This window comes from Zosterops lateralis (genome assembly GCF_965231275.1).
Source record: "Zosterops lateralis genome assembly, chromosome: 29".
Classification (NCBI taxonomy): Eukaryota; Metazoa; Chordata; class Aves; order Passeriformes; family Zosteropidae; genus Zosterops; species Zosterops lateralis.
Window position 1 is genome coordinate 3,972,546 of NC_139789.1, and position 14,550 is coordinate 3,987,095.

General features: G+C 50.2%; 1 protein-coding gene across 1 annotated transcript in view; it reads left to right on the forward strand.

Annotated features, from left to right (window-relative positions):
* The first annotated feature begins 1,106 nt into the window (after nt 1–1,106).
* JAK3 (Janus kinase 3) overlaps nt 1,107–14,550 on the forward strand; it is a 27,421-nt gene continuing 13,977 nt past the window's right edge. Inside the window, exons 1-11 of the mRNA XM_083880110.1 lie at nt 1,107–1,183; nt 1,710–1,823; nt 1,914–2,012; nt 2,743–2,866; nt 2,963–3,074; nt 3,791–3,936; nt 5,526–5,811; nt 12,424–12,537; nt 12,613–12,770; nt 13,514–13,625; nt 14,258–14,444. Of these exons, the coding sequence (XP_083736236.1) occupies nt 1,718–1,823; nt 1,914–2,012; nt 2,743–2,866; nt 2,963–3,074; nt 3,791–3,936; nt 5,526–5,811; nt 12,424–12,537; nt 12,613–12,770; nt 13,514–13,625; nt 14,258–14,444 (1,444 nt within the window). The 5' untranslated portion in view covers nt 1,107–1,183; nt 1,710–1,717. The remainder of the gene's footprint in view (nt 1,184–1,709; nt 1,824–1,913; nt 2,013–2,742; nt 2,867–2,962; nt 3,075–3,790; nt 3,937–5,525; nt 5,812–12,423; nt 12,538–12,612; nt 12,771–13,513; nt 13,626–14,257; nt 14,445–14,550) is intronic.

A 14,550-nucleotide genomic window follows, 5' to 3' on the forward strand; every position in this document is an offset into this window, starting at 1 on the left:
GGGGGACAGGGCAGGGCAGGACCCTTCCCCTCCCCGCGGCTGCTCCTCCTCCTCCTCCTCCCCGAGCGGGCTTGGAGCGGCTCCAGGGGAAACAACACGGAGCCCGGGCCACATCCGCCGGGCGGGGACAGGCGACACCGCACGGCCCGGGGCTGGCACACGGCCGGCCCCGCGGTGACACCCGGGCAGCGCCGGGGACACCAGGGGACACCGCGGGGGGCAGCCATGGGGGGATGGCAGCTGTGATGTCCTGGAACAGCATCCCCGGTTCTTGTGGTACCCACAGTGACAGCACACGGGGGGACCGGGGGGGACACGGGGGTGGACAGAGGGGACCCGGGGGTGACCCGGGGGTGGCCAGAGGGTATCAGGGGGTGGCCGGAGGGGACCAGGGAGTGACCAGAGGGGACCGGGGAGTGACCAGAGGGGACCGGGGAGTGACCTGGGGGTGGCCAGAGGGGATCAGGGGGTGACCAGAGTGGACTAGGGGGGACCAGGGGGTGACCAGAGGGGACCCGGGGAGTGGCTGGAGGGGAATAAGGGGTCACCAGAGCTGTACCCGGGGGTGGACAGAGGGGACCAGGAGGTGGCAAGATGGGACCAGGGGGTGACGAGAGTGGACCAAGGGGGTGACCAGAGGAGGCCAGGGGGTGACCAGAGGGGACATAGGGGATGACGAGAGGGGACCAGGGGGGTGGACAGAGGGGATTGGGGGGTGACCAAAGGGACCCGGGGAGTGGCTGGAGGGGAACAAGGGGTCACCAGAGCTGTACCCGGGGGTGGACAGAGGGGACCAGGGGGTGACCAGAGGGGACATAGGGGATGACGAGAGGGGACCAGGGGCGTGGACAGAGGGGATTGGAGGGTGACCAGAGGGACCCGAGGGGTGGCCAGAGGGACCCGAGGGGTGACCAGAGGGGTACCCGGGGCTGCCCAGGTTTTCAGCCCTTCACCCACCCCACACCCCGCTGGCAGCACCCTGGAGTGTCGCAGTTTGTCGCCCCCCCCTCGCCTCCCCTGCCAGGAAGCCACACGCCCTGGAGGCCTCGGGCAGGAAGGAAGTCACCCCGGGGATTTTTTATCTCTCGCAGCCACCTACGCAGCGCCAGAACCCGGGGCTGGCAGCGCGGCCCGCCCGGGACCCCCGCCCCAGGCACGGACAGAGACCCCCGGCAGGGCAGAGGTACCGGGGGGCTCCGGGGGGGCGGCGGACCCGGGATGGAGCTGGGATGGAGAAGGGGATGGAGAAGGGGATGGAGAAGGGGATGGAGAAGGGGATGGAGCCGGGATGGAGAAGGGATGGAGAAGGGGATGGAGCTGGGATGGAGAAGGGGATGGAGAAGGAGATGGAGCTGGGATGGAGAAGGGGATGGAACTGGGATGGAGAAGGGGATGGAGAAGGGGATGGAGCCGGGATGAAGAAGGGGATGGAACTGGGATGGAGAAGGGGATGGAGAAGGGGATGGAGCCGGGATGAAGAAGGGGATGGAACTGGGATGGAGAAGGGGATGGAGCCGGGTCCTCCCCGCTCACACCGGGAGCGCTGATGAGGAGAAGCGGCCGGGAGGGGAGGGTAGGGATATCCAACCCCGTGCCTCAGTTTCCCCTCCCGCCTTCCCAAGAAGTGGGTGCTGCTGAGGCGTGTGAGGACGATGAGGGCCGGTCCCCTGTGGTACACGGGGTCACTCCGAGCCCCCCTTTCCTTGCAGCGCCCCCCATGGCCCCGCTGGGCGAGGAGACCCCGCTGATCGGGGGCCGCTCCTGCAGCCTCTCCTCGGGGGAGAGCGGCTCCCTGCAGGTGCTGCTGTACCACCGGGCCCCCGGTACAGCCCCCGGTCCAGCCCCGGGCAGGGCCCCCGGTACAGCCCCCGGTCCAGCCCCGGGCAGGGCCCCCGGTACAGCCCCCGGTCCAGCCCCGGGCAGAGCCCCCGGCAGCACGGCCGGAGCGCTCAGCTTCACCTGCGGGGAGTTCACGGCCGAGGAGCTCTGCGTGAGAGCCGCCAAAGCCTGCGGTGAGCGCCGGGAGCAGTCCTGGGGGTGGGCTCATGGGGGTGGGAGTGGGGTCATGGGGGTGGGAATGGGGGTGGGAATGAGGGTCTAGGGGTGGGAATGGGGTTTTGGGAATGGGGTCCTGGGTGGGGGAATGGGGGTCCTGGTTGTGAGAATTAGAGTTTTGGGGGTGGGAATTGGAGTTCTGGATGTGGTTCACAGAGTAAGTTGTGACATCACAGAGTAAGTTGTGACGTCACAGAGTGGCTGTGAGGTCACAGAACAATTGTGATGTCACAGAGTGGCTGTGAGGTCATAGAATGCCTGTGTGATGTCACACAGGGTGTGGGAATGGGGTTCTGGGTTGGGAATGGGGTTCTGGATGTGGACATGGGGATCGAGATGTGGTTCACAGAGCAGCTGTGATGTCACAGAGTGGCTGTGATGTCACAGAGCAGCTGTGAGGTCACAGAACAACTGTGATGTCACACAGTGGCTGTGAGGTCACAGAACGCCTGTGTGATGTCACACAGGGTGTGGGAACAGGGTCCTGGGTGTGTGAAAGGGGGTCCTGGGTGTGGGAGTGGGATTTTGGGTGGGGGAATTGGAGTTCTGGAAGTGGACATGGGGGTCTGAATGTGGTTCACAGAGCGGCTGTGACATCACAGAGTGGCTGTGTGATGTCACAGAGTGGCCGTGTGATGTCACAGAGCAGGTATATGATATCACAGAATGTCCCCTCCCTGTCCCCAGGCGTGCTGCCCGTGTGTCACCCTCTCTTTGCTCTGGCCACGGAGGATTTGAGCTGCTGGTTCCCCCCAAACCACGTGTTCAGGGTGGAGGAGTCCCGCAGCCAGGTGGTGGTGTACAGGATCAGGTACAGCCCGGGGCTCACGGGCAGTTTTGGGGTCCTGCCCTCTGGGGGACACAGCGCTGACCCCCCTGTCCCCTCTGTCCCCACTGTCCCCACCAGGTTCTTCTTCCCCAACTGGTGTGGGCTGGGACAGTCCCATCGTTTCCAGCTGCTCAATGGCCCCGCCAGCCCCGTCCTGGACTATCCTGTCATCGATTACCTGTTTGCACAGGTGAGGGGACAGCCTGCTCCTCCTCCTCTTCTTCATCATCATCATCCTCCTTGTGCTCCTCCTCCTCTTTCTCCTCTTCATCATCATCACCCTGCTCCTCCTCTTCTTCATCGTCATCCTTCTTCTCCTCCTCCTCATCATCACCACCATCATCCTTCTCCTTCTCCTCCTGCTCCTCCTCCTGCTCCTCCTCTTCTTCATCATCCATCTCCTACTGCTCCTCCTCCTCCTCATCACCATCATCATCCTTCTCCTCCTGCTCCTCTTCCTCCTCTTCTTCATCCTTCTCCTTTTCCTTCTCGTCCTCCTCATCATTATCATCACCATCATCGTCCTTCTCCTTCTCATCATCCGCCTCCTCTTTCTCTTTCTTTCTCTCTTTCTCTCTTTCCCTTTCTCTTTCTCTTTCTCTTTCCCTTTCTCTTTCTCTCTCTTTCCCTTTCCTTCTCTCTCTTTCTTTCCATTTCTTTTTCTCTCTCTCTCTTTCTCTCTTTCTCCTCCTCCAGCACCCCCAGGGGCTGTGGATCCCCTTCCCTGGCTCACCTGGAGCAGCTGGTGGCCACCCCACAGTGGGGCACCCCAAGGTGCCAAGACTGGTGTCACTCTGTCCCCTGAGTGGGGACAGGATGTGACCCCCGCGGGCTGTGGGGTGACACCAGCACGGCTGGGGGGTCTCAGGAGCTTGGGGACCCCCCCTGAGGCCGGTGCCCCCCCAGTCCCGCAGTGATTTCATCGGGGGCCGCGTGGCCGTGGGGCTGAGCCTGCCCACGCAGGAGCAGTGCCTGGGGCTGGCCCTGCTGGACATGCTGCGCATCGCCAAGGAGGAGAGACAGAGCCCGGGACAGCTCTGCAGCCACCTCAGGTGACACCGGGGACAGGGCGGCGCCCAGGGGACAGCCCCGTGTGGGTGGGGATGGTGTGACACCAATGGGGACAGTGTGACACCAATGGGGACAGCCTGAATCCCATGGGGACAGTGTGACACCAATGGGGACAGTGTGACACCCGTGGGGATGGTGTGACACCAATGGGGACAGCCTGAATCCCATGGGGACAGTGTGACACCAATGGGGACGGTGTGACACCCGTGGGGATGGTGTGACACCAATGGGGACAGCCTGAATCCCATGGGGATGGTGTGACACCCATGGGGACAGTGTGACACCAATGGGGACAGCCTGAATCCTGTGGGGACAGTGTGACACCCATGGGGGCAGTGTGACACCCATGGGGACACCCTGACACCCCCAGGGACACCCCAACACCCCCAAGGACACCCCTCTCAGTCTCCCCTTAGCTACAAGTCGTGCCTGCTTGGCACCCCTGGGGAACATCTAGCAACCTTGGGGACACCCCACCACCCCTGGGGACACCCCCGGGGACACCCTGACATGACATGGCTGGGGACACTCCAACACCCCTGGGGACATCCCTGGGAACACCCTGCCACCCTCGGGGACACTCAGGGACACCCAAGGACACCCTGCCACCCCTGGGAACACCCGGAGACACCCTACCACCCCCAGGGATACTCCAACACCCCCGGGGACACCCCAACATACCTGGGGACACTCCAACACCCCTGGGTCACTCTAAGACCCCCAGGGACACCCTGCCACCCCCCAGGACACCCCTCTCGGTGTCCCCTCAGCTACAAGTCGTGCCTGCTTGGCACCCCTGGGGAACATCTGGCAACCTTGGGGACACCCTGACACCCCTGGGGACATTCTTAACACCCCAGGGACACTCCAGCATCCCTGGGGACACCCTGTCACTCCTGGGGACACCCAACAGCCCTCGGGACACCCTGCCACCCCCAGGACCCCAGGGGGTCCCCACCACCCCTGGGGAGACTCGGGGACACCCAGGGACACTCTGCCACCCCTGGGGACACTCTTAACACCCCCAGGGACACCCCGACATCCCCAGGGACACTCGGGGACACCTAGGGACACCCTGCCACCCCTGGGGACACTCAGGGACACCCGGGGTCACTCCACCACCCCTGGGGAACATCTGGCAACCTTGGGGACACTCTAACACCCCTGGGGACACCCGGGGTCACCCTGCCACCCCAGGACACCCCTCTGGTGTCCCCCCAGCCACAAGTCCTGCCTGCTTGACACCTCTGGGGACACTCCACCACCCCCAGGGACACCCCGCCACCCCCAGGGGACCCCCAGGGTCACTCCAACACCCCTGGGGACACCCTGACACCCCTGGGGACACCCGGGGTCACCCCGCCACCCCAGGGCACCCCTCTGGTGTCCCCCCAGCTACAAGTCCTGCCTGCTTGACACCTCTGGGGACACTCCACCACCCCCAGGGACACCCCGCCACCCCCAGGGGACCCCCAGGGTCACTCCAACACCCCTGGGGACACCCTGACACCCCTGGGGACACTCAGGGACACCCCAACGTCCCAAGGACACCCCTCTGGTGTCCCCCCAGCTACAAGTCCTGCCTGCCGGCCGCCCTGCGGGCTCAGATCCAGCAGCACAATTTCGTGACCCGCAAACGCCTCCGGCGGCGCTTCGGGCGGTCCCTGCGGCGCCTGGGCGGCTGCGGCCACACGGACGGGCCGCACCTGAAGCTCAAATACCTGCTGGACCTGGAGCGGCTCCAGCGCCGCCGCTCCGAGGAGCTTTTCCAGGTGCGCTCGCCCGGCTCGGCGGCGCCCATCGCCCTCCACGTCTGCGGGGACAGCGGCCTGGCCTGGAGCTGCGGCGGCTCAGAGGTGGGCGGGGGGATTGGGGAGGGAGTGGTCGGGTTTTTTGGGCAGGAGGAGGGGTGATGGAGAGGTGGGTTTGGAGATTTTTGTGTCCTGGTTTTTTGTGTGGTGGGAAGGGTGAGGTGGTGAAGGTGTTGCCCTGATGGTGAAGGTGATGGGGTTGTCACCTGTGGGATTGTCCCTTTTCCTGACCCAGAGATGGGGCAATTCAAAGGTGTTTTTAAAGATTTTTATTCTGGTTTAGGTCTGGTGTGAAGAGTGAGATGGTACGGGAGATTATCCCTTTTCTGAGCCAGAGATGGGGCAACTCAGAGGTGTTTTAAAAGAATTTTATTCCATTTCAGTCTCATGCGAAAGGTCGGACAATACAAGTGTTACTGTGGGTGATGGGGTTGTCACCTGTGGGATTATTCTCATTTTTCTGACCCAGAGATGGGGCAATTATCCTTTTTCTGACCCAGAGATGGGGCAATTATCCTTTTTCTGACCCAGAGATGGGGCAATTATCCCTTTTCTGACCCAGAGATGGGGCAATTATCCTTTTTCTGACCCAGAGATGGGGCAATTATCCTTTTTCTGACCCAAAGATGAGGCTCCTGAGAGGTGTTTTAAAAGAATTTTATTCTGGTTTAGGTCTGGTGTGAAGGGTGAGGCAGTACAGGTGTTACCCTGGGTTGATGGGGCTGGCAGCTGGGAGATTGTCCCTTTCCTGACCCAGAGATGAGGCAACTCAGAGAGGTTTTAAAATAATTTTATTCCATTTTCACTCTCATGTGAAGGATGGGACAATACAGGTGTTACCCTGGGTGATGGGGTTGTCACCTGTGGGATTGTCCCTTTTCCTGACCCAGAGATGGAGCAATTCAAAGGTGTTTTTAAAGATTTTTATTCTTGTTTTAGTCTGTTGTGATGGGTGAGGTAGTGAAGGTGTTGCCCTGGGTGATGGGGTTGTCACCTGTGGGAATTATTTGCCTTTTCTGACCCAGAGATGGGACCCCTGAGAGGTGTTTTCAATACTTTTGTCCCATTTTAAGTCTCATTTGAAGGTGAGGCAGTGCAGGTGTTACCCTGGGTGATGGGGTTGGCAAGTGTGGGAATTATTCCCTTTTCTGACCCAGAGATGAGGCAACTGAGAGGTGTTTTAAAAGAATTTTATTCCGTTTTCAGTCTCATGTGAAAGGTCGGACAATACAAGTGTTACTGTGGGTGATGGCGTTGTCACCTCTCAGATTGTCCCTTTTCTGACCCAGAGATGGGGCAACTCAGAGGTGTTTTTAAAGAATTTTATTCCATTTTTAGTCTCATGTGAAGGATGAGACAATACAGGTGTTACCCTGGGTGATGGGGTTGTCACCTGTGGGATTGTTCCCTTTTTCTGACCCAGAGATGGGACAATTCAAAGGTGTTTTTAAAGATTTTTATTCTGGTTTTGGTCTGGTGTTAAGAGTGAGGCAGTACAGGTGTTACCCTGGGTGATGGGGCTGACAGCTGGGGGATTATTCTTTTTCTGACCCAGAAATGAGTTAAAGGTTATCCTTTTTCTGACCTGGAGATGGGGCAATTCAAAGGTGTTTTTAAAGATTTTTAGTCTGGTTTTTGTGGGGTATGAAGGGTGAGACAGTGAAGGTGTTACCCTGGGTGTTGGGGCTGTCACCTGTTGGATTATCCCTTTTCTGAGCCAGAGATGGGACTCCTGAAAGGTGTTTTAAAAGAATTTTATCCTGGTTTAGGTCTGGTGTGAAGGGTGAGATGGTATAGGAGATTGTCGCTTTCCTGACCCAGAGATGGGGCAACTGAGAGGTGTTTTAAAAGAATTTTATTCCATTTTCAGTCTCATGTGAAAGGTCGGACAATACAAGTGTTACTGTGGGTGATGGCGTTGTCACCTCTCAGATTGTCCCTTTTCTGACCCAGAGATGGGTTAAAGATTATCTAATCCTTTTCTGACCCAGAGATGGGACAATTCAGAAGGTGTTTTTAAAGAATTTTATTCCATTTTTGGGCCGATGTGAAGGGTGAGATGGACTAGGAGATTATCCCTTTTCCGACCCAGAGATGGGTTAAAGATTATCAGTTTTCTGACCCAGAGATGGGGCAACTCAGAGAGGTTTTAAAAGAATTTTATTCCATTTTCGCTCTCATATGAAGGATGAGACAATACAGGTGTTACCCTGGGTGATGGGGCTGGCAGCTCGGGGTTTATTCCTTTTCTGACTCAGAGATGGGGCAACTCAGAGGCATTTTCAATACTACTATTCCGATTTTAGTCTCATGTGAAAGGTGAGACAGTACAGGTGTTGCCCTGGGTGATGGGGTTGTCACCTGTGGGATTGTCCCTTTTTCTGACCCAGAAATGGGGCAACTCAGAGGAGTTTTAAAAGAATTTTATTCCATTTTCACTCTCATGTGAAGGATGGGACAATGCAGGTGTTACCCTGGGTGGCAGGGGTTGTCACCTGTGGGATTGTCACTTTTCTGACCCAGAGATGGGACTCCTGAGAAATGTTTTTAAAGAATTTTATTCTGTTTTCAGTCTGGTGTGAAGAATGAGACAATACAGGTGTTATCCTGGGTGATGTCACCTGTGGAATTATTTGCTTTTTCTGAGCTGGAGATGGGGCAATTCAGAGGAGTTTTAAAAAAATTTTATTCCGTTTTCAATCTCATATGAAGGGTGAGATGGTGCAGGTGTTATCCTGGGTGTTGGGGTTGTCACCTGTGGATGACCCAGAGATGGGGCAACTCAGAGGCATTTTAAAAGATTTTATTCAATTTTTAATCTCATGTGAAGGGCCAGACAATACAGGTGTTATAATTCATGCTGCCACAATCAGAAGCCAAATTATTTTTTAATTACAAAACACTGTAAGTGTTTTTTGGCCCGTCTTCTTTTGTCACACAACGCTGTCAATGCCTTAAAGCCAATATTCTGAAATTACCCCTTGTGGGGTACAATGCACCTTTCATAGTTCTATTTTCATATTTACATGTTCCATTTATTCACCTTTCATAATTCCATTTCTCCAAAGTATCTGGTCTGTTTTGCAACTTTTCCATCCTTTGAAACTCGTTTCTTGTCGGATTATCCCTTTTCTGACCCAGAGATGAGGCAACTCAGGGGCGTTTTAAAAGATTTTATTCCATTTTTAATCTCGTGTGAAGGGTGAGACAATACAGGTGTTATAATTCACCCCATCACAATCAGAAGCCAAATTATTTCCTTATTACAATCCATTATAAGTTCTTTTTGGCCTGTCAGCTTTTGTTACACAATGCTGTAAATCCTTTAAAGGTAATAATCTAAAATTGCCCCTCCTGGGTTTTACTACAATGCACCTTTCATAGTTCTGTTTTCATATTTACATGTTCCATATATTCACTTTTCATAGTTCTATTTCTCCAAAGTATCTGGTCTATTGCCAAGGCCATCCTTTGAAACTTGATTTTAATTCTAGTTTTTTCTCAACAAGTCTGTTCCTATTTCGTGGCATTTCTAACCCAGCATTTCCCATCTCAGGGTTTGCACACAGATCCATTTTATGTGAATTTTCTGTCAGGCTTTGAGAATTTCCTACAAAATCCATTTCCCACGTTTTCCCCTCTCTCTTGAACAGAAAAAAAAAAATCACTTTTTCGATGGCTTTGTTCATAATTTGCCATGCACAGTGAGGCACTATCACTAATATTATCACTACAACAATTAATACATAAAAACCTATTTCCCAAAACTCCATCCTTCAAACAGGGAGTTTCTATTTACAAACAAGATTTTCAGTGTTTTATTACAGCTCTTTAATTGGAGCAGTTTTGTTGAGGAGTGACATGAAAACTGTGAGAGTTTTTTTTTTTTCCTAATTTTTGATCTGTATAAATTTTTTGGTGTTTTCTGAATTCTTCTGAGATGTTTGTTTGGACTGCTGCAACACGTGCAGGAGCGCTGGTCTTGCTGCAGGATTCTATTATTGGAGGCATGGAATATTCCCATGCAGAATATTCCCACGTAGAATATTTCCACATAAAATAAGTGTTATATATATTAAAAAATTATTTATATATATATATATTCCCACATAAAATAAGCATTATATTTTTATATATATAAAATATATATTAAAAATATAATATATTCCCACATAGAATAAACATTATATATAATATTTTTTTTAATATATATATATTGTTTATATATTCCCACATAGAATATTCTCACATAAAATAGGCATTATATGTAATATATATTATATATATATAAAATATAATATATATTCCCAAATAGAATAAACATTATATATAATATCTATATTTTAAAAATATATGTATATATTTATATATATTCATTCCCACATAGAATATTCCCACATAGAATAAGCATTATATATATAATATATATAAATTTTATATATATATTCCCGTGTTGGATATTCCCATATAGAATAGGCATTATATATATTTTATATATATAAATATTTTTTATATATTCCCACATAGAGCATTCTCACACAGAATAAACATTAAATTATATATATATAATATATATAAAGTTTTATATATATATTCCCACGTAGAATACTCCCACATAGAATAAGCGTTATATATATCATATATATTATAATATTTATATATATTCTACATAGAATAAGCGTTATATATAATATATATGATATAGAATATTATTTATATATATATTCCACATAGACTATTCCCACACAGAATAAGCATTATATATAATCTATATTATATGTAGATTGTTATAATATATATATTTAAGTATATATATTCCACATAGAATATTCCCACACAGAATAACTGTTATATATATATATAATATAATATTTTTATATATATAATATATATAGAATATTTATGTATATATCTATATTCCACATAGAATATTCCCACACAGAATGACCGTTTTATATATATATATATTATATATAGAATATTTATATTTATATATATATGTTCCACATAGAATATTCCCACACAGAATAACCGTTATATATATATTATATATAGAATATTTATATTTATATAGATATATATGTTCCACATAGAATATTCCCACACAGAATAACCGTTATATATATATATATAAAATATAGAATATTTGTATTTATATATATATCCCACATAGAATATTCCCACACAGAATAACCGTTATATATATAATATAGAATATTTATATTTATTTATATATGTTCCACATAGAATATTCCCACACAGAATAACCGTTATATATATATATAAAATATAATATTTTTATATATATAATATATATAGAATATTTATATATATATCTATATCCCACATAGAATATTCCCACACAGAATAACCGTTATATATATATATAATATAGAATATTTATATTTATATATATATATGTTCCACATAGAATATTCCCACACAGAATAACCGTTATATATATATAATATAATATAATATTTTTATATATATAATATATATAGAATATTTATATATATATCTATATCCCACATAGAATATTCCCACACAGAATAACCGTTATATATATATATAATATAGAATATTTATATTTATATATATATATGTTCCACATAGAATATTCCCACACAGAATAACCGTTATATATATATATAAAATATAGAATATTTATATTTATATAGATATATATGTTCCACATAGAATATTCCCACACAGAATAACCGTTATATATATATATTATATATAGAATATTTATATTTATATATATATATGTTCCACATAGAATATTCCCACACAGAATAACCGTTATATATATATTATATATAGAATATTTATATTTATATAGATATATATGTTCCACATAGAATATTCCCACACAGAATAACCGTTATATATATATAAAATATAATATTTTTATATATATAATATATATAGAATATTTATGTATATATCTATATTCCACATAGAATATTCCCACACAGAATAACCGTTATATATATATATATAATATAGAATATTTATATTTATATATATATATGTTCCACATAGAATATTCCTACACAGAATAACCGTTATATATATATATAAAATATAGAATATTTATATTTATATATATATATCCCACATAGAATATTCCCACACAGAATAACCGTTATATATATATATATATAAAATATAATATTTTTATATATATAATATATATAGAATATTTATGTATATATCTATATTCCACATAGAATATTCCCACACAGAATAACCGTTATATATATATATTATATATAGAATATTTATATTTATATATATATGTTCCACATAGAATATTCCCACACAGAATAACCGTTATATATATATATAATATAATATTTTATATATATAATAAAAATAAATATTATATAAATATATATTATATAGAGAATATATATAAATAATATATATTTATTATATATATTTATATTATATTATATAAATATTATATATATATATATATATCCCACATAGAATATTCCCCCACAGAATATTCCCAATCACTCCCACACCCACCTCACCTCCATCCATCACCTCCTATCACTTAAAACATAAAACCCTTCCCACTTTCGCGCCCTTTTCCGAGCCGGTGACACGTCTGTCCCCTGTGTGTCCCCTGCGTGTCCCCTGCAGAGCCGCCAGCACTTCTGCGACTTCCCCGACATCGCCGACATCAGCATCAAACAGGCGGCGAGCGCGGCCGAGCCCCGCCTGGTCACCGTCACCAGGGCGGACAGCCGGGCGCTGGTGAGCCCGGGGAGGGGTCTGGGGACCCCCGGGGGGGCTGGAGGGGACACAGAGGTGACTCTGCTGTCGCGACAGGAGGTGGAGTTCCCCACGCTGCGGGAGGCGCGCTCCTTCGTGGCGCTGCTGGACGGCTATTACCGGCTGACGGCGGACCCCCGGCATTATTTCTGCAGGGAGGTGGCCCCGCCGCGCCTGCTGGAGGAGCTGGAGAACCAGAGCCACGGGCCCATCAGGTGGGGAGGGGGCAGGGAGCCCCCAGCCCCGGGGGCGTGAGGGGAGGGAGGGGATGGAGCTGCCCCTGGTAGTGGTGGGGGTCCCATGGGGTTTGGGGGTCTGGTTCTTCCTTCTCCTCCTCCTTCCCCTTTTCTCCTTTTCCTCCTTTTTTCTCCTTTTCCCCTCTTTTCTCCTTTCCCCCTTTTTTCCTCTTTTCTCCTTTTCCCCCTTTTACCCCCTTTTCTCCCCTTTTTCCCCTTTTTTCCCCCTTTTTCCCCCTTTTTTCCCTTTTTTCCCCTTTTTTCCCCTTTTTTTCCCTTTTTCCCCCTTTTCCCCTTTTTTCTCCCCTTTCCCCCCCCTTTTCCCCCTTTTCCCCCTTTTCCCCCTTTTTCCCCCTTTTTCGCCTTTTTCCCCTTTTTCACCTTTTCCCCTTTTTTCCTCTTTTCTCCTTTTCCCCTTTTCCCCCTTTCCCCTTTTCTCTTCCATTTTCCCCTTTCCCCTTTCCCCTCTTTCCCCTCTTTCCCCCCTTTCCCCTTTTCCCCTTTTCCCCCTTTTCCCCCCTTTCCCCCCTTTACCCCTTTTCCCTTATTTTCCCCCCCTTTTTTTCCCCCTTCCCCTTTCCCCCTTCTCCTGTTCCTTTCCCTTTCTCCTCCTCCTCCCCCGGCACGGGCGGGTCCCCCGGGGTCTGGGGGTGGGCTGGGCTCAGGAGGTGCCCGCGGTGTCCCCACCCCGGGTGTCACCGCGGCCACCCCGCCCCGGGCAGCGCCGAGTTCGCGGTGAACAAGCTGGAGGCGGCCGGGGGCGCCCCGGGGCTGTTCCTGCTGCGCCGCAGCCCCCAGGACTTCGACAGCTACCTGCTGACCGTGTGCGTGCAGGTGAGAGCCCGGGGGGCCTGGGGGGGCTGGGGAGGGAGACACAGCCCTGGGAGCCGCGGGGACAAGTGACACAGCCCCGGAACCTGCGGGATGGAGCCGGGAATGGAGCCGGGATGGAGAAGGGGATGGAGAAGGGATGGAGCCGGGGATGGAGCTGGGGATGGAGAAGGGGATGGAGAAGGGGATGGAGAAGGGGATGGAGCCGGGGATGGGGAAGGGGATGGAGCCGGGGATGGGGAAGGGGATGGAGCCGGGGATGGAGCCGGGGATGGGGAAGGGGATGGAGCCGGGGATGGAGAAGGGGATGGAGAAGGGGATGGAGAAGGGGATGGGGAAGGGGATGGAGAAGGGGATGGAGAAGGGATGGAGCCGGGGATGGAGAAGGGGATGGAGCTGGGATGGAGAAGGGGATGGAGCCGGGGATGGGGAAGGGGATGGAGAAGGGGATGGAGAAGGGGATGGAGAAGGGGGGCCTCTGATCCCAGGAGAGTCTCTTTGATTCGGGGGGGTCTCTCTGATCCCGGGGAGGTGTCTCTGATCCCGGGGTGGCCTTTGATCCTGGAGGGGTCTCTCTGATCCCGGGGTGGTCACTGACCCCAGAGGAGTGTCTCTGACCCCGCTGTCCCCCCCAGACACCCTCGGGCCGGGATTACCGGCGGTGCCGGATCCGGCGGGACGAGGACGGGCACGTGTGGCTCTCGGGGGTGACACGTCGGTTCTGCAGCCTGCGGGAGCTGCTGGACACCTACAGACACCGCGGGCTGCAGGCCGAGGGGGCCACCATGCGCCTGGAGGTGGCCTGTCCCCCCCGGGCCAAAGGTGACACTGTGAGGGGGGGCGCAGAGGCGTGGGGTGAGGTCACAGAATAGTTGTGTGATGTCACAGAGCAGCTGTGATGTCACAGAATGTTTGTGTGATGTCACAG